At 43.3% G+C, this 23,311-nt stretch overlaps 1 protein-coding gene across 1 annotated transcript in view; it reads right to left on the bottom strand.

The window, feature by feature from the left end:
- Positions 1-1,484: 1,484 nt before the first annotated feature.
- Positions 1,485-23,311, bottom strand: part of TSPAN33 (tetraspanin 33) — a 74,913-nt gene continuing 53,086 nt past the window's right edge. Inside the window, exons 5-8 of the mRNA XM_077264399.1 lie at positions 8,595-8,690; positions 5,681-5,809; positions 4,235-4,396; positions 1,485-2,232 (exon numbers count right to left, since the gene is read on the bottom strand). Of these exons, the coding sequence (XP_077120514.1) occupies positions 2,131-2,232; positions 4,235-4,396; positions 5,681-5,809; positions 8,595-8,690 (489 nt within the window). The 3' untranslated portion in view covers positions 1,485-2,130. The remainder of the gene's footprint in view (positions 2,233-4,234; positions 4,397-5,680; positions 5,810-8,594; positions 8,691-23,311) is intronic.

Raw genomic sequence — 23,311 nt, 5'->3', positions numbered from 1 at the left:
AAGGCACACACTTTGTGAATTTATGCGGAAAATACTTTGGTGACAAAATGCTGATAATCATGAAGTCTGCAAGAAACATTTTTCTACTGTAAACATCTGTAACTACAAATTGGTGGTCCCTGATGTCCGTATATATGATCCACTTTTTATACAATGTATAAAGATTTTACTTTAATCTCAGATTATTGTACACATAAAAAATAATTTAACACTTAAACAACAATAAAACAAATTTCTGATAGATATGATCATATCAAACTACAATCAATGGTAATATGATGTCTTGCTATTGTAACAGGAGAATATAGAATTTATAGTTGTCCCTCTAATCAATTAGATATATTCAATCTAACCTCCTGGTCCTTGGTATGGCTACTGTGATTAGGCACTATTCCAGAAATGGTGACACCAGCTGTGGGTGGACTGGTAGAAAAATGACAGAGCAGAAGAGTAGATAACATCACTTCACCATTTTATACTCCTTCTATGCAGAGCAGTTGCATATGTAATTTCCTAGAGTTCACAAAGAGGCAAGAGGAAAGCTTGCATATAAAGATTACACACATTAAATTGCTGTCAGTCTAAAGGCCCCCCATACACATCAGACTAAAGTTTGCTGATTTTGCCGATATCGATGGACTCAGCCAACAGTCCAATGATGGAGGCCTTCAACAGATGATAAGGGGATTAAGATCCCATATGTCCAATTTTCAGACTGTAAATCCTTTTGTTCTCCCTGATATAAGCCACCATTAGAGATGTCTGGCAGTGGTTCTCGAATAGAGAACACAGAAGCAGTGCTCCTGTGTATGGGAGAGTCAGGTGAGATAGGTGCCGATGCTTCGGCCGCCAGCTGTCTATTGTCGGGATTTGGGCTCATTAGGCCAACAGTCATTTCTTGAGACATCCCCATGCACATGAAAGTTCAGCTCAGCGAACACCTTTGGCAGTAACCTATCTAGCATAAGTAGAAATGGTTCAAGTGTTTCAATTCAAACTGCCTTACCCTTTTCTACCTCACTAAAATTTGTTGGGGGAAATTAGGGGCCCATCATATGCATGAGATGATTGGATTATCTTGCGGAAATCATACATTTTAATATAATGCTAACTTTTAATGAGGTTACATCACAATCAGGGGCAGACAGACAGAAGAGAGTCTCTGTGCAAGAACCATCAGTAGTCTGACTAGTCAACAGGTCATCATTAGTGATGAGCGAATATACTCCTTGCTTGGGTTTTCCTGAGCATGCTCGGGTGGTCTCCGAGTATTTTGTAGTGCTCGGAGATTTAATTTTCTTGGCCTCAGCTGCATGATTTACGGCTGCTGGACAGCCTGAACACATGTGGGAATTCCCTAACAAACAGGCATTTCTCACATGTATTCAGCCTGTCCTGCAGATGTAAATCATGCAGCTGCACCAAAGAAAACTAAATCTCCGAGCACTAATACTCAGAGACCACCCGAGCGTGCTCGGGAAAACCCAAGCAATGAGTGCACTCGCTCATCACTAGTCATCATACTACAGTGCTTTATGTGCCGGCGACAGAAGCTGCTCTCTGCTATGGAGGTGGCAGTGGACCCCCTTATCTCTTGGGCTCCTGTGTGTCTGCACAGGTTGCCCCAACTGTTAAGCACCTACTCCCACCACAATTAGCGTATCTTAATTCAAAATGGTTTTGAAATTATATGTGGTCGTTCACCACTTCTCACTGGTAGATCAGCGCTCATTGAATGCTGTCCCTAGCAGAATGGAATTCATTGAGTTTTAAGGCAATTATGTGTATAGCATTAATACTATTTCACATCTGAGTACCAGAAATACTGTAACTAAGCCAAGAACACTTCCATATATAAGCTCTATGGTCTGAGAGTTAAATATATAATCTAGCCAAAGAGATCACTGTAACAGTATAAAGGCTTGGCTTCAGCTTCAAGAGGTAATTTTAAGTCCTTCTAATATAAGACAACGAAAAACAACAATTAACACTGCTTCTGCTGCTGACCGATTTTCCGCTGCTGCTTCTTCTACGCACTGGTTCTGGCGGCTCCTCACACTGTATTCAGGTTCCTGGCCCGCTGCATTGTTGTGCTCAGAGCAGTGTTGGCCGCATACGCCTAGCCTTCTGTCAGTACCAAGGGTCTGACCGGTGCTGAAGGTTGTAACTTTGGAGTTTAATTTGGTCTCTGATCTGGTTAATCAGAACCTGAGATAGGAGAATTCCAACCAGCTGTTTCAAAACAAAAATAAAGAACAGAGAAAAATGACCAAGAGTATTTAACATGCTTCCAGTTCCTGTATCAAGGGATGCATTGAAATAAGGTTCTAAAACAACCTGAGAATACTGCAGATATTATTTTTATGTTATTTGTAAATATCGATTTAAAGAATAACGTTTTTTTTCTTCATAACTTTCCATGCTGGACAAAGTTCATTGACACTTTACAAATCCTTTTATTTGGGGATTTGCCTTCATTCCTGGAAAAAAAATTTTTTTAAGTGGCTTCCAAACCTCAGCTCTTCCTAACAATAAGCAGCTTATCTCCTTTGTTAGGGAGACACAGGTGCTGATTAGTGATGAGCCAACCTGCTCTGGATGAGGTGTTATCAGAGCATGCTCGGGTGCTGAGTGTCTTCGGGGAGCTCAAAAAGTGTGTTCCGTCCCCGCGGCTGTTCGACAGCTGCAATACATGCAGGGGATTGCCTGCTTGTTAGGTTATATTGCTTGTTAATTTCTTGAGCAAGCCATAGTCACTCTGTTAGCACCCAAGCATGCGCGGATAACACCTTATCCCAGCACGTGCGCTCATCACTAGTGCTGATCCGACCCTTTTTTTGCCATCATTTGTATTCCAAATGAGTATCTTCTGATATCAATGCAACTAAAGGCAGCAAATCGGAACAACAGGGGTTTAGAAGGCACATACCTTTAATTTTTGTTTAAAAGAATGAAGACAAATCGGCTATTAAAAGTGATTTGCAACATTTCATAATTTTCAATGCTGGACAAAATAATGAAAAAAAATGAAAGTTTAATTACTTTTATCAGCACTGGTGAGATCAAAAGAAATGCCCAGGCATGGGATTTCCAACCATCTCACCAGCTTTGATAGAATCCCAAAAACTTCAGAGTAGAAAAGTGTTAGTATCTTGAATAGGTTCTCTACCAAAAGCACAATGTAGAAGCTTATGGGGTTGTCCATCTTTTGGAGAATTTTTTTTCTTGCTTAAATGCATGCAAATTGCGGTTTAAAACCATTTTTGCAATTGGGTTGGATTCAAAATTTTGCACCATTTGTCTAGTATAGCTGCTGTATTACACTGTCTACTGTATGGTTGTAGAATGAATTCAGGGGGTTGGCCACATTAAATTTATGTTATGCGTTGTCGACATGATTTTGTGACACTATTATACAGGTATAACAGGTTCTTCTGCTCTTATTAGTGCAGCTTTCCTCACAGACTGCACAGCTCTCCGGGCCATAAAATGGCTGCTGGTGGAGGAGCATGTGACCAGGCCTGTCCATCAGTCTCCTCCAACAGGAAAGCAGTTTTCCCATGTGAGGTTTTCAATTGGCAAACCTGATCGACGGGTCTGGTCACATGTTCCTCCACCAATAGGCTGTCATTGTCATAAAATCACGGTTTTATCTGCTGCAGATCTAGCAGTTCTCTAAATTCTGAGTTCTGTATAACTCCGCCCACACCACTGATTGACAGCTTTCTGTATACACTGTGCATAGGCAAAAAGCTGTCATGTGTCAATCAGTTATGATGGGTATGGTGTTATACACAACTCATGAATATAGAGGACTACTTGGCAGCAGGTTTACTAGTCCTCAAGTGATAATCTCCTGGGGATAGAGGTTATTTGATTAAATCTACAGCCAGCAGCCCAGTAAGTAACACATCACTGGAACTAGGGTCTCAGTCTCTACACTATGCTGCTCTCAGAAACCTGGTGACAGATATTCTTTAAGATCACAATGTGCCTATGTTTTAAAATTGCAGTAGTATCTGTCTTGGTAGAGGTGGAATGTTACATTAATCGCACGTAAAATGACCTTGTGAACCACAAATATTTCATGTTAAGGGTTATTTTACATTAAGACAAAATGTGTATTGTGATGCTCAGAAATCATTATATCAAGTTTCTAGTAATACGTGATTATAACAGTAGAGAATATAAGTACAAGGTCTTACGTAAGTGTAATATAATGTATATAATGTACCTGTGGGATAGCAAGTCCTAGTGCAACCCCTCCAAGCAAGAAAAGGTTACTATGCAGCCAGTTAACCAATTTGTCAATGCAGCCATTTGTGTGTATAAACTCTTCTGCTTCTAAATAATTGAGCGTCTGCACGCCAAAGCCACACATGGTGTTCACGACAGCCTACAAGAGATTATATATAAGTATTACAGCATGACATGATACTTAACAGATGAATGACTTCCTCCTTGTGCGCAGTACCAGAATAGGTGGTTTATTGCTCTCACATCTAGAAGTATGCAGCACTATCTGCCTATTGCTTACTGGAAATAGGAGATGATCAAGATGTCTGCATAATGTATTAAAGAACAATGAACTATGCTGAAGGCAGTATGGCTACAAATAGGTAGATATTACATAATTTACATACATTTGCACATGCTGCCTAAGGGATATGCAGGTAAACTTGCAAAATGATTACGTGGAAATTTTCTGAAAAAATAAAAAAAGTTCTCATGAAGCTTCAATAAGACAACCATGACCTCATATTATCTGCTCCTTGCACACTAGGTGTAGTATGTTATATAGTAACTGTAGTTATAGTATGTTATATAGCAACTGTAGTTATACTGTACACTAGATGTGACCTCTAGGACAAAGCTAATCTGCAGAACTGCATTTTAAATCATTTACTAGGTATATATTAGTATATTGTAAGATGGCAGCTGGATAAGTCCTGGATGGAGTATATGTGTCTCCGAGGGGAGGTAAAACCCAGAGACAAGGCTACAGCACTAATAGTGCTGAGAGGTTTATTTAATGAGCCCAGATTTGGGTCCAGGTTTTAGGAGCAGCTGGGAGAGCTGGGTGGGACTGGCTGCTACCATATCTCCAATCTAGGCCTGTTAGCTGAGCTGCTCCATAGTGGCCTGAGTGTAGAGGTGGAAACACCTTTGGGACTTTGGTCAGTCTGGAAGAACCTGACCAAGTGTGGTTCTGTTTTGCTGGGAGAATCATTGCACTTATGGACTAAAATAAATCTTCCCATCTGATTAAAAACATGCTGCCTGTGCCATCCTGAAGCGCTGCCTGAGTGAGTGAAAGTGAATTCCTAGAATATATCACTAGTCTTAATAAATGGGCTTACTGAAGCGCGATTCACTTAATGTATTAGGTTCATCTCTCACATGGCGAGCACCTATGCCAGAAACGTACTGTACTCCAGTGATGAACTGGGGCGCATTACTGTTAAAATTTATGCCACTCAGACAGTGTTTATTTTAATGGCTTAGATGGGTGGGCTTAGCCACTTAGAATGCCACAAAAAAGTTGCGACAAATGAAGGTGTTTTACGCTAGTAGGCTGACGTAAACACATTCATGAATCAGGTCCATAGTGTATTTACTGTATATATTTTAACAACCATAATTCAAAGATTCCTCTCGATTTACTTCGGGAAATTCCTACCTCATCTTTACTGTAGAGGCAGCAGGAGTAGGGTACAGAACAACGTTCTCGACTTCGGTTTTCAGAGGTACAGTTGAAGTATATGTTCTGGGACCAGTCTTTATAAGAGATTCCCCCACAACAATTAAACTGATAGAAAGGGAAAATATAAGACAAGATCACTAAGTAAAAAAGCTTTAGGTATCTGCATATAAAGGGAGTAGTTAGCTTGGATCTTTATTCTCCATTTGGGGGACACCAATTCTCACAGCACTAAACAAACAATCCATGTATTGTAATGGGAGTCATGGGATATTCTACTTTCCCTGCAGTTATGTCTTGTGTCTTTTCATCTTCTCCCTGCTCTACTATCTGTATGGAGGAGTGGGGACAGGTGGAAGAAAGTAACACAAGCCTACAGGAGCAGATTACACATGGTTTATATGCAGTCTATAAGTAGTGACATACGTCTGCACTGGAGCTGTATACACAAAAAAACAGAACCATTTTTACTCAAGACTACATTTTTGCTAATTTTTTTTTATAGGCTTTAGAACAATTAAACATGGTTGTAAAGGTGGACAGCCAACCACTATAACATCCTCACTATATATATGAATAATTTTGTTGATTTAGCAGAATATTTTATATTGTATTTTATCATACTATATTTAAAGGGAACGTGTCATGTAAACAATATTAATCTGCAGGTTAATAGCATTCTAAAGCACTGAAAGCTCGGTTGCCAGGAGAAAAATGAAGTTTATTTCTCCAGGCAGCCTCTTGCTTCCAGTCATGGAGGCGCGTTCGGTGCTTCGAGTCGCCTCTCAGTACTAGTGAGGAGTCGTTCGCGAAAGATCCAACACAAAGAGCTGGCTCCCTGCTGTGAACATTAGGGACTGGCACCCCAGTGAAAGCCACCAAGTCTCTGATTGGCCCTTATCTGGGGTAAAATAACAGTGTTTGGCAGCTGAAATCCCGCCCAGGCACTGACTGACAGCCGGCTCGACAGTGCATCAGTGCTCAGCTGGCTGTCAGTCAGCCACCGCTCACCATGTAATGAGCAGTAACAGCAGCTGCTCCTCTATGACTGAAAACCGAAGGCTGCCAAGAGAAATACACTTCCACCTGGCCGCTGGGTTTTCAGTGCGGCAGCAGTGTGGATTTTGAAAGCTATTAACCTGAATTTTATCACGATATCTGCAGGTGAATAGCATTGGTTTACATAAAGGAACCATTTACAGTGGGGCAAAAAAGTATTTAGTCAGTCAGCAATAGTGCAAGTTCCACCACTTAAAAAGATGAGAGGCGTCTGTAATTTACATCATAGGTAGACCTCAACTATGGGAGACAAACTGAGAAAAAAAAATCCAGAAAATCACATTGTCTGTTTTTTAATCATTTTATTTGCATATTATGGTGGAAAATAAGTATTTGGTCAGAAACAAACAATCAAGATTTCTGGCTCTCACAGACCTGTAACTTCTTCTTTAAGAGTCTCCTCTTTCCTCCACTCATTACCTGTAGTAATGGCACCTGTTTAAACTTGTTATCAGTATAAAAAGACACCTGTGCACACCCTCAAACAGTCTGACTCCAAACTCCACTATGGAGAAGACCAAAGAGCTGTCAAAGGACACCAGAAACAAAATTGTAGCCCTGCACCAGGCTGGGAAGACTGAATCTGCAATAGCCAACCAGCTTGGAGTGAAGAAATCAACAGTGGGAGCAATAATTAGAAAATGGAAGACATTCAAGACCACTGATAATCTCCCTCGATCTGGGGCTCCACGCAAAATCCCACCCCGTGGGGTCAGAATGATCACAAGAACGGTGAGCAAAAATCCCAGAACCACGCGGGGGGACCTAGTGAATGAACTGCAGAGAGCTGGGACCAATGTAACAAGGCCTACCATAAGTAACACACTACGCCACCATGGACTCAGATCCTGCAGTGCCAGACGTGTCCCACTGCTTAAGCCAGTACATGTCCGGGCCCGTCTGAAGTTTGCTAGAGAGCATTTGGATGATCCAGAGGAGTTTTGGGAGAATGTCCTATGGTCTGATGAAACCAAACTGGAACTGTTTGGTAGAAACACAACTTGTCGTGTTTGGAGGAAAAAGAATACTGAGTTGCATCCATTAAACACCATACCTACTGTAAAATATGGTGGTGGAAACATCATGCTTTGGGGCTGTTTCTCTGCAAAGGGGCCAGGACGACTGATCCGGGTACATGAAAGAATGAATGGGGCCATGTATCGTGAGATTTTGAGTGCAAACCTCCTTCCATCAGCAAGGGCATTGAAGATGAAACGTGGCTGGGTCTTTCAACATGACAATGATCCAAAGCACACCACCAGGGCAACGAAGGAGTGGCTTCGTAAGAAGCATTTCAAGGTCCTGGAGTGGCCTAGCCAGTCTCCAGATCTCAACCCTATAGAAAACCTTTGGAGGGAGTTGAAAGTCCGTGTTGCCAAGCGAAAAGCCAAAAACATCACTGCTCTAGAGGAGATCTGCATGGAGGAATGGGCCAACATACCAACAACAGTGTGTGGCAACCTTGTGAAGACTTACAGAAAACGTTTGACCTCTGTCATTGCCAACAAAGGATATATTACAAAGTATTGAGATGAAATTTTGTTTCTGACCAAATACTTATTTTCCACCAGAATATGCAAATAAAATGATAAAAAAACAGACAATGTGTTTTTCTGGATTTTTTTTTCGCAGTTTGTCTCCCATAGTTGAGGTCTACCTATGATGTAAATTACAGACGCCTCTCATCTTTTTAAGTGGTGGAACTTGCACTATTGCTGACTGACTAAATACTTTTTTGCCCCACTGTACATATGAAAAGTCTGAACCAGAGACATGTATAAGATCAATATTTTTGACAATCATTTACGCTTGTCTCCATAAAAATGTATCTTACCTCCCTTTGCCCAAAGTCTATGAGATTTTGTAGGTCCATGTCATCCCTGTAGTGAACAATTGCGTTACTAATCACTTCACTCACTTTACCACGAGCCTTTAAGAGAACAAAAAATTACCAATGCGTCAATATGCAATCACTATAAACTTAGAGACTCATAGTGGCCCACAGCACCCATAAGCCCCAATGGTAAATAAAAAAATTGTTATACGGTTTTCATGGTGGTCCGTAGGATAGACAAGCACAGTATATTGTGCTTTTATATACAGTAAAAAAAGAATGCAGAAGTAATGCCGAAGTGTAAAAGCCTGAGGAATACTTTTTTGGCCTACACTAACAAGCAAAAGGGTAACAAAGTTTTGAACTTTTGAATTTCAGGCTCCATATCTCACCATCAACTACTGCATCGAATGTGAGACTACCATCATTTTATAGACAATCAACTTGGATATCTCATACATAGATTTGACGTGAAACTATTTAGCATATGATTAGAGTCTTGTCATGTCACTGCATTGCTACGGTTTTGCTCCTAAAAAATAAAAATTTTATTTTTTATTATTTTGTTAGTATTTTGTAAATCCACCTTTTGTCTCAACACTACCAGAATCCTTCTGGGCATGCTCTTGATTGGATTCAAGCATGTCTCGACCAAAATCTGATCCCAGATCTCTTCTATACTTTCCCAAAGATGGTGCATACTGGTCGACTCACTTGGGAATGTATACAGCTTTTCCTTCATATTCGATTGGGTTGGGGTCTGGGGACAGTGGGGGCCAATCCAGCAGCTCTCCTTCATTGTCACTGAACTATTTCTTCGACAATCTTGATGTATGCTTCGGGTCGTTGTCGTGCTGAAATACCATGTCATCCTTTTTATACCCATTGTACTCGAGTGTACAAAGTAACTAGTCTTGAAGGATACTCACATATAGATCAGACTGATACCTAGCCCCGACCTTTTCAAGCGCGCTTTAAAAACCCATCTCTTCAAACAAGCCTACCACATCAACTACTCAGTAAACTAACTTTGCCCTGTCCCCTCCTTCCAAATATTATTCTAAATCTGCACCCTACTATTCATCTGTCTCCACACCCTCCATGCTCATGATAACTGCACTTGATACTTGACTATTGCACTTAAACACACGGGCTGATGACCGGATCATGCAGCTTTTATGAAAATCCCTATTTATTATAATTGCCAGACCTGAAATAACAAGCACTTTTCACCTATCGTGTCCCCCCCATTTCTTTGTAGATTGTAAGCTTGCGAGCAGGGACCTCACTCCTAATGTCACTGTTTAAATTGTCTTAACTCGTATTGAATTTGTCTGTACATGCCCCCGCTTAATTGTAAACTGCTGCGGAATATGTTGGCGCTATATAAATAAAAAATATTATTATTATTATTATTATTATATAGCTCACTATTGAAACCACTATCGATCAATCCTGGTCAAGTATTCAATACATTTGGCTGTGAAACAACCGCATATCGATCATTAGCTCCTTTTTCTCTTGTTTCTTCCAGACCCATTTGCACCCATCAAAGTCTAGCCTATTACCATATTTTTCTGACCATAAGACGCACTTTTTTCCTCCAAATTTGGGAGGAAAGTGTGGGTGCGTCTTATGGTAGGGATGTAGCATGTGGGGAGGGGGGCAGCAGCGAGTGGGATCGCAATGTTATCCCACTTCAGGAGGCAGAAAAATGTCCCCACTGCCGGGAATCAGCTGCTGGGGAAACCATGTGGTCCAGATGATTAAGTGCAGTGAATATTCATTAGCTACTCCCCGCCCACCTATCAGCTGAGAGGTGAGCGGGGAGCAGCAAATGAATACTGCACTTAAGCAGGGACACACATGGTTTCCTCAGCGCTGATTCCTGCAGCAGCTGGGGAGATCCGTGTGTCCGGGGGAGGAGGAGGCAGCAGCAGCAGGGTCTGGGGGAGAGGAGATCGCTGGTACCTTCCTGGGCTGGAGCTGAGTGCTGTGCAGTGTGCACAAGGAGGACCTGTGATGATGTCAGAAGTGGGCGGGCTGGAGCATCACATGGCAGCACAGAGCCCTCCCTCTTCTTGACATCATCACAGGTCCTTCAGACTCCAACACTAGAATCTGCTGGCTTCCATTACCTGTGCTGTGGAAAGGCAATAAGAGGGAGGGCTCTGTGTGTGCAGTCATGGGATGTTTTTACCTCACCACAGTGTGGCTGGCTGCCACAATTAAGAGGTTAGTCTTTCCAAAACACAATAAAGCACTCTGCCACTCCTTTAGTGAACTATAACTCCCAGCATGTCATAGGATCTGCAGGACATGCTGGGAGTTATAGTTCTCCCATGGGATTTTAAAGCAGCACTCCAGTGTTATTTTGCAGTGCTGGAGTGGCGCTTTCAATATAAGCCCTGTGCCCCCATTCTTATACTCACCCTCCAGCATCTTCATATAGTACTTCACAGACACCACACTGGTCCCGCAGCTTCCAACATAATAACATACTATTATATATAATAACACCACATATAATAGTATGTTATTAAATATTTTACCACACTTTTTTGCTTCAAATATTTTTTTCCCCTATTTTCCACCTCTAAAACCTGGGTGCGCTTTATAGTCCGGTGCATCTTATAGTCCGAAAAATACGGTAACTTTCATCTTATCGCTCCAAATCACCTGTTTACAATCTGCTGCTGTCCACTTTTTGTACTTTTTTTGCAAACTCAAGCTGACACTTCTTATTAATATGAAGTCAAAGCTTCCTCACCTTTTTCCAAACCACTATTCCAGACTTGTGTCACATGCATGGCACGGTCTTTGCATAGACGTCTGCAATCTCACTATTACGAAGCATACGATCCATCTGATAGACCTTGTGATGAGCCGACTAGTTGACTCCGATATTTTGCCTGGACGTTCACCTCTTGAATTTTGACCGGATGGATGGACATTATTTTGTACTCTTCCTACTGTCATGGTGCTCTCAAGATGCAATTTTAAAATTTTCTTGGCCAAGAGACTGCTAATGATAAGCTGATTTCTCTTTTGTTGGGAAGTCTTCTCCATGGCTTCTTCTCCATTCAAATCACTGACCTAACCAAGATGATTGTCTATAAAATGATGGTAGTCTCACATTTGAAGCTGTAGTATATGGTGAGATATGGAGCCTGAAAGTCAAAAATTCAAAACATTGTTACTAGTGATGAGCAAGTGTACTCGTTGTTCGGGTTTTCCCGAGCATGCTCGGGTGGTCTCCGACTATTTGTAACTGCTCGGAGATTTAGATTTTGTTGACCCAGCTGCATGATTTACGGCTGTTAGCCAGCCTGAGTACTGTGGGGTGTGATGGTGTGATATGCTATGTGGGTAACATTTTTGTGTATATGTCGATTTTACTTATTTTCTCTAGTCACCTTCCACGACAGCAGTATCGGAGGGTCTCCCCGCCCTAATAGGGGACATGAACAGAAAGAGGTTAAATACCCCTCCCCTTCCTGCAACCACCAGTGTTTTTCCTGTCCCCTATGGGGCATGAAGAGGTTCTCCGATAGTGCTGCCGTGGCCGGCGAACGGGAGTACTGGTTACCTGACAGCCGGGCAGTCGCGGTCGGGAGCTCCGCTCTCCTCCTCTTCCAGACTGCTCCCATCTCCGCGGTCCCCGCGTGACTTGGGACCTCCGCCCGCTCTTCCTGCGCCACTTTCGGGTGGCAATGCAGAGCGGTGTAGTGCTCCGGGGTCCTCCTGCAGCTCCCCGGCTTCCTCCTCCCTCCACGCTGCTGCTGGGGTTGGCGCGCGCGCGCCGGAAGGGACTTCCGGTTTTTCGAACTGGAGCTTTGGCGCGTGCCGGCCGGCGTCCTGAGCCTGGGAACATCAGTGGCGGCCAGGGCGGGCGTCTCGGAACCCCCCAGGGACACTATCGAGGGGGAGGAGCACCAAACTCGCTGGAATCTCGGTAAGACTACTTATTCCTGACTGGGGAGGCCTCCTAGTAAGACGTCTGTCTGTGACTGCACCTCTGACGTTATGGACGGCTACAAACCCTTACACTCTGCTCCTGCAGAGCCCAGCGCGCACCCCTCTACTGTAAGTAGTGGGATGATGTCCCTTGCTGTCCATTCTTTTAAATTTAAGCAGCTCAGTCCACCTCTCTCTCTCGTTCCAGGTAGACAAGGTCACTGGCACTAGGAAGCCCAGCCGCAAGTGTGGTGCTTGTGCAGCCAAGCTCCCCTCAGCGTACAAAAAGAAGCTCTGCCAACCATGCACAGACGAAGTGCTGCGTAGCGAACAGCCTTCTTTAATGGATAGCATCAGAACCCTCATCAGGCAGGAGGTTCAGTCCTCTATGGCAACCTTCTCTCAAGCCCCGACTCCGCAGCCTCCCCCTCCTAAGAAAAGGAAATTGGGCCGGGTAGCCTCAGACTCTGAACCCGAGGTATGTATCTCGCCTGAGTCAGAGTATAGCTGGGAAAATGAGGGTTCTACTTCTACTTCTACTCCCAAATCTGATAGTAGAAAATACCTCTTCTCCTCTGAAGATTTGGAAGAGTTAATTTCCATGGTGAGAGGCACCATGGGGGTAAAGGAGGAGATAGAGGGCCATTCCGTGCAGGATAATATGTTCGGGGGTCTGAAACCTAAGTCGGTAAAGGGATTCCCCATACATGAGAACATCGAGAACCTTATCCTCCAGGAGTGGAGCCTGCCAGAAAAGGGGCTGAACGTCCCATCTGAGTTTAAAAATCGCTTTCCCCTTGAGGGAGATTGTTCTTTATTTGATATGCCCAAAGTGGATGTTCAGGTGTCAAGGGTAACTAAGAAAACGGCCCTACCCTTCGAAGATTCCTCCCAGCTGAGAGATCCTATGGATCGTAAAACTGAGAGTTTACTGAGGAAATCTTGGGACACCTCAACTAACTTATTGAAATCCAACGTGGCCTCAACATGTGTAGCCAGATCGTTGTTTCTTTGGCTTCGTACCTTAGAGAACCACCTTGTACAAGGTACATCCAGGGAGGACATCCTTAATTCTCTCCCCTTGCTCCAAAAAGCAACCGGATTCCTCGCGGACGCTTCCGCGGAATCAGTTCGGGTAGCCGATAGATCCGCTGTCCTTACAAACTCAGCTAGGAGGGCTCTGTGGCTTAAGTCTTGGGGAGGAGACATTACCTCAAAGTCCAAACTTTGTGGTATTCCTTTCCAAGGCCATCATGTCTTTGGACCAGCCTTGGACGACATCCTGGACAAGGCTTCAGACAAAAAGAAGGTCCTTCCAGAACAAAGGAACCAGAGGAAGCGTTTTTTTCGTCCCCCTCGTGAACAACCACCCCAACAGAACTATAGGGGAAAAGGCAAAACGGGACGATGGAGCTACCCCAAAGGTGGGAAAGCCAGAAACATCATGGTACCCCAGCCCCAGCAGTCCTCTGAAAAGCAATGACTGCTCCCAGGTCGGGGGTCGACTCTCGGATTTTCTCTCCAGGTGGCAGGAGATCACCAGGGATCAGTGGGTCCTGCGTACCATACAGGATGGCCTAAAATTGGAATTCGAGAGTCCTCCTCCTCACCATCTAACGATCACTTCTCCACAATCTCCAAAACTTCAGGAGACTCTGAGGTCGGATATTCTAAGCCTGCTCCGGGAAAAAGTGATTTCCCATGTACCACATCGGGAAAGAGGAGAAGGCCATTACTCCCATCTCTTTCTGGTGAAGAAACCCTCAGGGAAACACCGTATCATCGTAAACCTGAAACCTCTAAATCAGGTGATAAGATATCGAAGATTCAAGATGGAATCTATCAGATCAGCAATCCCACTGATTGGACAGAACTGGGTAATGGCCACATTGGACCTGAGGGACGCATATTACCATGTGCCAATACATCCAGACCACAGGAGGTTCCTCAGGTTCGCCATTTCCCAAAACAAACGGATCAGCCATTACCAGTTCAATGTCCTTCCTTTCGGAGTATCATCAGCTCCACGGGTCTTCACCAAGATCATGTTGGAAGTAATAATCTTTCTCCGACAACAGGGGGTCTGCGTCATTCCATACTTGGACGACTTCCTCATTGCCCCATCAGCTTCTCGCCTCAATCAGGACGTGACGAAGGTTCTCAATATTTTAACGTCTCTCGGGTGGATTCCGAATCTGGCAAAATCAGATCTCCGGCCATCTCCACAGAAGAAATTTCTAGGAGTTCTTCTGGACTCAGAGAAGAGAATGTCCTTCCTACCCAGGGACCGTCGGATCGATCTTGTCCACAAGATCTCCAGATTCAGAGACCAGAAATTCCCAACTCTAAGAGACTCTATGTCAATTCTGGGTTCTCTAACATCATGCATCCAGGCAGTCCCCTGGGCCCAGGCCCATACAAGGATTCTTCAATCTCACATCCTGGCATATTCAAGAGGACACCAGATGGCTTTATCCAGGAGGATCCCTCTTCCCACTCATGTAAGATCCTCCCTCTCATGGTGGCGGAACCCCCGAAACCTACAGCGGGGAGTCAGCTGGGATCAGACTCCTCTCCGAGTACTTACAACAGACGCAAGTCAGAGAGGTTGGGGTGCTGTGATCGAGAAATCCCACTTTCAGGGTTTGTGGTCCCCAGATATGAGATGCAGTTCCTCAAATCTGAGAGAGTTAAAAGCAGTGGAGGAAGCACTAAAAGCCTCATCGGCCCTCGTCCAGGGTCACCATGTACGGGTGATGTCCGACAATATGACCACTGTCGCCTATCTCCGACACCAAGGGGGCCCGAGATACTCAAGCCTAAAGTTAACTGCTGGAAGGATTTTTTCCTGGGCAGAGAAACACCTCCTGTCCATCTCTGCAGTACATATAAAGAGACTGGACAATTCCCAGGCGGATTACCTCAGCAGGAGGGACTTTCATCCTGGGGGAATGGTCCCTAAACCAGGAGGTATTCCTATCCTTGGTCCAGAGGTGGGGAACCCCCGAGGTGGACCTGTTCGCCAGCAGACAGAATACAAAGTCATGAAAAATAACCGTAGGCACTACTATTGAGGGTGGTGCGCAAGTAGGTGCCCAAACCATATAAACTTGTAAAATAACTTGGCAAACACGTGAACTGATGCTAGTGTGGTTTAATAAAAGAGAGTACATATACACGTTTGTATGTACTCTTTTATTAAACCACACTAGCATCAGTTCACGTGTGTGCCAAGTTATTTTACAAGAATACAAAGTCAGACACCTTTTTCTCCCTAAGCACCTCAAACGAGACTCAAGGGCTGGACGTATTCTCCCATCCTTGGGAATTTACCCTAGCATATGCCTTCCCGCCAATCCCATTGCTATCCAGAACATTGCAGAAAATCCGGATAGATCAAGTCTCAACGATTCTGATAGCCCCATTGTGGCCAGGAAGAAGCTGGTTCAACGCGTTAACAGACATGTGCCTAGAAGGTCCAATCCTGCTTCCCCAGAGACGCGACCTTCTTCAACAGGGTCCTCTATTTCATCCAGACCTGCACAAGCTGAAGTTAGCAGCCTGGTTTCTGAAGCCGAGATCCTGAAAGCCAGAGGGCTCTCTCAAGACGTGATTGAAACCCTACAAAAAAGTAGGAAGCCGATAACTAATGCCATTTATGGGAAAATATGGAAGAAATTTTCTTCATGGTGTTTTCCGAACAAACCAGATCCGTTTAACCCAGAGATTACTCAAATCCTTCAATTCCTCCAGAAGGGCTTGGAGATGGGACTCTCACCAAGTACCCTAAAGGTCCAAGTGTCGGCCCTCGGGTCTTTCTTTGACCAAGATCTGGCAAATCACCGATGGATCAAACGGTTTATAGCTTCAGCAACAAGAAGACGTCTCATCCACACCCCTCCGTGGGACTTGAATCTGGTCCTAAAGGGTCTGACCGGTGACCCTTTTGAACCTCTTTCAGCCTCCAACTTAAAAATCTTGACCCTAAAAACAGTCTTTCTGGTGGCTATCACTACCGCCAGGCGTATAGGGGAGATACAGGCTTTATCAATCCGGGAGCCATTCCTGACCGTAACTATGGACAGCATAGTCCTGAAATTAGATCCTTCCTTTATGCCTAAAGTGGTCTCTGAATTCCATAGAAATCAAGAGATCATCTTACCCTCTTTTTGTCCGAATCCATCTAATCCAAAAGAGGAAGTCTTCCATACCCTGGACGTCCGTAGAGTGGTCCTATTCTACCTTCAACAGACAGAAAGTTGGAGGGTGGATCAGAATCTATTCGTCCAGTGGTCAAGGCGAAATAAAGGCAAGAAGGCAGCCAAAAGTACAATAGCAAATTGGATTAAACAGGCCATTAGCCTTGCCTACTCATCCCAGAATCTGACTCCTCCAGCTTCTCTAAAAGCACACTCCACCCGTGTCTCAACTTCCTGGGCAGAGAGGGGTAGCGCATCTTCAGAGCAGATATGCAGAGCCGCCACCTGGTCGTCAGTCCATACATTCACCAGGCACTACAGGCTCAACTTCAATAGGGACCTATCGTTTGGCAGACGAGTTCTCCAGGCTGTTGTCCCTCCCTAAAGAAATTAGCGGTTGGTATTGCTCCGATACTGCTGTCGTGGAAGGTGACTAGAGAAAATAGAATTAGAATTAGAACTTACCGGTAATTCTCTTTCTAGGAACCTTCCACGACAGCACTAATTTCCCTCCCTATCTGATTTATGTATTAAATGTTTCCTGCACTTAAGTGGTAACTAAACATGCTACTGTGTCCAGAAAAAAACACTGGTGGTTGCAGGAAGGGGAGGGGTATTTAACCTCTTTCTGTTCCTGTCCCCTATTAGGGCGGGGAGACATCCTCCAATACTGCTGTCGTGGAAGGTTCCTAGAAAGAGAATTACCGGTAAGTTCTAATTCTATTTTCATGGTGTTCTCTTGTAGAAGGAGTTATTTGCTAATTGATGAATGGCTGTTGCTGCCATCTGATATCAGCCCCCACAGTACAGTATTGTTTGCTAATATGCTAATGACATATTGACCTAGCTTGTTGAAACAATGAGCCCTTGCAACCTTCCCCCTCCTGACCTGTGAATGAGGAGGGAGACTTAAAATAGCAGAGAGGTCAGTCTTATGTGGAATGATGATGTGAACACAGCACGTCAGAGAGAAGGGGAAGCATATGGACCATTTTTTATCCTCTGCTGGATTATTGGATTCTCATCTCCTTGGACATTTAACCGGTTAGGCTACTTTCACACTAGCGTTTTTTGCAATCCGTCGCAATGCGTCGTTTTGCCGAAAAAACGCATCCTGCAAAAGTGCTTGCAGGATGCGTTTTTTCCCCATAGACTAACATTAAGCGACGCATTGCGACGGATTGACACACATCGCAACCGTCGTGCGACGGTAGCGCCGTGTTGTGGCGGACCGTCGGCAGCAAAAAACGTTACATGTAACGTTTTTTGCTGCTGACGGACTGCCATTTCCGACCGCGCATGCGCGGCCGGAACTCCGCCCCCACCTCCCCACACCTCACAATGGGGCGGCGTATGCGCTGGAAAAATGCATCAGCTGCCCCCGTTGTGCGGCGGAGATAACGCTAGCGTCGGTAACCTCGGCCCGACGCACTGCGACGGGCCGAGCCCGACGCTAGTGTGAAAGAAGCCTTACTGAACTGCATTCAGCTTCTGGACTATCTTATCCTTTGTCTGGTGGATCGTATTTGGACCTTTCGTGTTTTTGCCTAAATAAAGGTCTTGGGATTGTTCACTCTTCTCTTGTTCTGTTGATTGTGTGGTATCAGAGAAGGACCCTGTGACATGGGGGTTGCCTGGTTGCTAGAGAATCCCCACATGTATTCAAGCTGTCTATCAGCTGTAAATCATGCAGCTGAGGTAACGAAAACTAACTCTCCGAGCAGTTACAAATACTCGGAGACCACCCGAGCGTGCTCGGGAAAACCCGAGCAACGAGTACACTCGCTCATCACTATTTTTTACCCTTTTGCTCTACAGTATGTCAGGTGAATTTGGGCCTATTGATGTGTTTGTCATACCTGCAGGGTTCTTTTATAGTTTCATATTTACTTTCATTATTTCATACATGTAATACCTGCTGTGACTAAAGAAGCAAACAGTCTTATATCTAGAAGTACAGGTGATTCTCACAAGATTAGAATATCATCAAAAAGATCATTTATTTCAGTTCTTCAATACAAAAAGTGAAACTCATACATTATATGGAATCATTACAGAGTGATCTATTTCAAGTATTTATTTCTGTTAATGTTGAGGACTATGGCTTACAGCCAATGAAAACCCAAAAGTCATCAACTCAGTAAATTAGACTAATTGACAAAAACACCTGGAAATGCTTCCTAAGCTTTTAAAAAGGTACCTTAGTTTGTTTTAGTAGGCTCCACAATTATGGAGAAGACTGCTGACTTGACAGATGTCTAGAAGGCAGTCATTGACACATGGGGAGCCATGTCATTTGATGGTGTAGGTCCACTGTGTTTTACCAAGACCAAAGTCAGCGCAGCCGTCTACCAGGAAATTTTAGAGCACTTCATGCTTCCCTCTGCCGTCAAGCTTTTTGGAGATGGAAATTTAATTCTCCAGCAGGACTTAGCACCTGTCCACACTGCCTAAAGTACCAATACCCAGGTACAAAAACAACAGTATTACAGTGCTTGATTGGCCAACAAACTCGCCTGACCTTAAGAATCTATGGGGTATTGTCAAGAGGAAGATGAGAAACGCCAGACCCAACAATGCAGACAAGCTGAAGGCTACTATCAAAGCAACCTGGGCTTCCATAACACCTCAGCAGTGCCACAGGCTGATCGCCTCCATGCCACGCTGCATTGATGCAGTAATTGATGCTAAAGTAGCCCTGACCAAGTATTGAGTGCATTTACTGAATATACATTTCAGTAGGCCAACATTTCAGATTTTAAAATCATTTTTCAAGCTGGTGTTATAAAGTATTCTAATTTACTGAGATAATGACTTTTGGGTTTTCATTGGCTGTAAGCCATAATCATCAACATTAACAGAAATAAACACTTGAAATAGATCACTCTGTTTGTAATGACTCTATAATATACGAGTTTCACTTTTTATATTGAAGAACTGAAATAAATTAACTTTTTGATGATATTCTAATTTTGTGAGAAGCACCTGTAAATCATAATAATAAGGTTCAAAAGTAAGCTCTAAATTTATTTTCAAACCTTACAATGGGACTACAGATAATTTCACATAGATTACAAATAGTTGCTTTTATCCAGTCTATGTCCACATGTGCTTTAGCCTAATGTCAATGGCCCGGTTAGGGGTTACGTCTGAAGCCCTGGAAAATGGGTTTTGGATGTTTGTGCTGATGGGGTCATTATGTACTCTGTTGGAAATAATTTGTCAGGTGAGCATCAAAATGCAGTCAACCAAGTTTTGGTGCCTGCCTGAAATAGGTGGGTACTGCTGAAAATGTCCGACAGAGCACATAGTGACTCAGTCTGCAACATTAGAGTCAATGGCCCCATCAGAACAAACATCCAGCATCCCATTTTCCAGGGTTTTAGATGTAAGAAACTTAAATCTCGACAGAGTTACAGAAGGTTAAGCCACAATGTGAACACAACCTAAACAGAAATGAGAGAAACTAAGTGTATTCAGTTGTTTCCCCTCACTTCTGAGCATTCTCCCCTTTGGATATTCTGGCCCAAAAGTTGACATCTTTGTCTCTCGCCTACTTTTGTTTACATGAGGTTGATAATTGAGGAGACTATTCTGTAGCTATAAATTTTAGCTTGTACACAAAACACCCCATTAAATGACACAGAGGGTATTTTGGATATTGCACATCTGTTCTTTGTGCTCAGAATATCCACTCCACAGCTGTGTTTATCCATGAACTGTATGCATGAAGAAGGGGCCTAGCTTTAAGTCAAAAATTCATATTTGTTTTTCACAAAATAGAACAAGTCACATAGGAGATGTTTAATATGGAATAGACAAATATTCATTTTTGGGAAAATAATTGTGAACTAATATGCTGCATGTTGGGATGTTATCATATCAGTGTTAGACAAAGTTTTTGGACAAAAATGTATATATAAGTGGAAAACATTAATATGTTATTGGTAATGAAGCTGTAAATGAATATGCAACATACATTTATGACATCTATCCTCACAATGGGGCCTCGTCGCCCACTGCTGTTAGTCGAGAGCTCATCGAAGTTCCGTAAGAAATTAATGAGAATTCTGCCCATCTCTCCACTGGCAATGGCGCCGTTTTTTTAGATAGATGTCGTGGACATGACATAGATGTACAATATGGGAAAGCCTGTTTAGCAAACTTAAGTGACTCTCCAACCTGGGACTGAAAAGTGACTATAGATTTCTCATGTGTTGTCACCTTACCTGATGACCTCCGCTCACTAGTGACAAGTGGAGTGAAGTGGTAAATGTAAACCATGCCTCCCCTGCCTCTCCAATCTTACATTTACATGGCTTACATTTACCACTGCAGTGGCCATAGGAAAGCAGGAGAAATGAAACCCCAATCTGTGCAGAGGAGGCAAAGGGAGGCAGATGGAAGTCATCAGGTATGGTGACTACACATAAGAAATGTAGCCACGTTCAGCTCTAGGGTCGCTTCAAAGCCAATTCTGAATATACTGTTTTAAAAAATTCTCAGAATATTCCAGTACTTAGTGAAGATATAAGTCAATACACAGTATTTAAGGGTACGTTCAAATTGGTAGAAAAAAAAAATCTGTGGTTAAAAAAAAAAAAAAAAAAAAAAAGTATACAGACATTACAGCACGGGATCGCAAATGAGTCTTTCTTTGAAGTAAAACCCTGTTTAAAAACAGGCAGGAAAATGTTTTACCTCACAGAAACAATCAGCTGTGATCTCATGCTGTAATCTCTGTATACTCTTATGCTTCCTCCCCCGCCCAGGAACTGTGGTATGATCAGTCCATGTTCCTGTACGGTCAGACACAGCCATTACACAGCAATGGCACAAGTATAAGATTGTCTCAGCACAGGAACATTTTACTTAAACACATCCAATGGTGGAAATTATTGATTAAAATTAACTTTTGTTTGTGGGAAAACCCTGCTAAGAAAACAATGGGCAGCCGCATAAAGATAATTTTACTAAATATAAAAGAAAAAAAAATTCTCTAAAAAGTAGTGACTAGCAAAATTCTACTTTGAAATTCCAGGTTATGGGATCCCGTCATGCTGTGCAGGATCCCACAATCCTCCACCGAAGTTTCCACTGTTAGAACAAAGGCCCAGATTCATCAAAGTATTTATGACAGAAAACTGAACGAGTACAAAACTGGATAGACAATAAGCGCAGTAGTGTCTTATATGGGTGGAATAAGGGGAGATAAAAAGTGATTTATGCTCATTTTTGGGGTTAGAAGAGTCACAACCCCTATATCAGCTTGGAAAGTAGGGTACTGGGTACTTGCGAGGCAGGAAATAAGTGTGGGTATATATGGACAACTGATATTGCGCACTATATCCACAACTTGTAAGCTGTACTTTATCATTGTGGTTTGTCCTGATGAAGAATTATGCTTTGAAACAGGTTAACTAAAAAAAAAAAAGTTCTCTCCCTTTCTCGACCATAGGCAGGATGGATATGTACCCACTTATTTCCAGCCCCGCAAGTTCCACCAGAAAACTGGCATAAAATGGTTTGAAAAGTTGCAAAATGTTTTTGCTTACAAAATGCCAGTCTCAATGTATCGGGGACAAAATTTGGTGTGTTATCACAAAATATCGCACTTTTAACAAAAACTAAAAATAATGTAATCAAAAGTGATGATAATTTGAACTTTATCATTTGGCCCACAATCTACTCAAGACGTTCCTCCAAGTTTTGCACATTAATACAACCCCTGGCAAAAATTATGGAATCACCGGCCTTGTAGGATGTTCATTCAGTTATTATTATTATTAATTTATATAGCACCATTAATTCCATGGTGCTGTACATGAGAAGGGGTTACATCAAAATACAAATATCACTTACAGTAAACAAAACTAACAATGACAGACTGGTACAGAGGGAAGAGGACCCTGCCCTTGCGGGCTTACATGCTACAGGATTATGGGGAAGGAGACAGTAGGTCGAGGGTTGCAGTAGCTCCAATGGTGTTGAGGTGGCTGTGTGGTCTTTACAGGCTGTAAGCTTCTTTGAAGAGATGGGTTTTCAGGTTTCTTTTGAAGGATCCAAAAGTAGTGGATAACCGGATGTGTTGGGGCACTGAATTCTAGAGGATGGGTGATATTCGGGAGAAGTCTTGGATGCGATTGGGTGAGGAGCGAATAAGCGTGGAGGAGAGGAGGAGGTCTTGGGAGGACCGGAGATTACGTGAGGGAAGATATTGAGAGATTAGTGTAGAAATATACAGAGGAGAAAGATTATGGATGGCTTTGTAGGTCAGTGTTAGTAATTTAAACTGGATACGCTGAGAAATTGGGAGCCAGTGAAGGGATTTGCAAAGAGGGGAAGCAGGAGTGTAGCGAGAAGAGAGATTAATTAGTCGGGCAGCAGAGTTAAGGATGGACTGGAGGGGTGCGAGAGTGTTAGAAGGTATGCCACAGAGGAGTATGTTGCAGTAGTCAAGGCGGGAGATGATTAGGGCATTCACAAGCATTTTGGTAGAGTGTGGGATGAGGAAAGGACGGATTCTGGAAATATTTTTGAGCTGGAGGCGACAGGAGGTGG

The sequence above is a fragment of the Ranitomeya variabilis genome, chromosome 5, assembly GCF_051348905.1.
Source record: "Ranitomeya variabilis isolate aRanVar5 chromosome 5, aRanVar5.hap1, whole genome shotgun sequence".
NCBI lineage: Eukaryota > Metazoa > Chordata > Amphibia > Anura > Dendrobatidae > Ranitomeya > Ranitomeya variabilis.
Note: the sequence above shows the minus strand (reverse complement) of the source record. Positions and strands in the feature narration are given on the sequence as shown.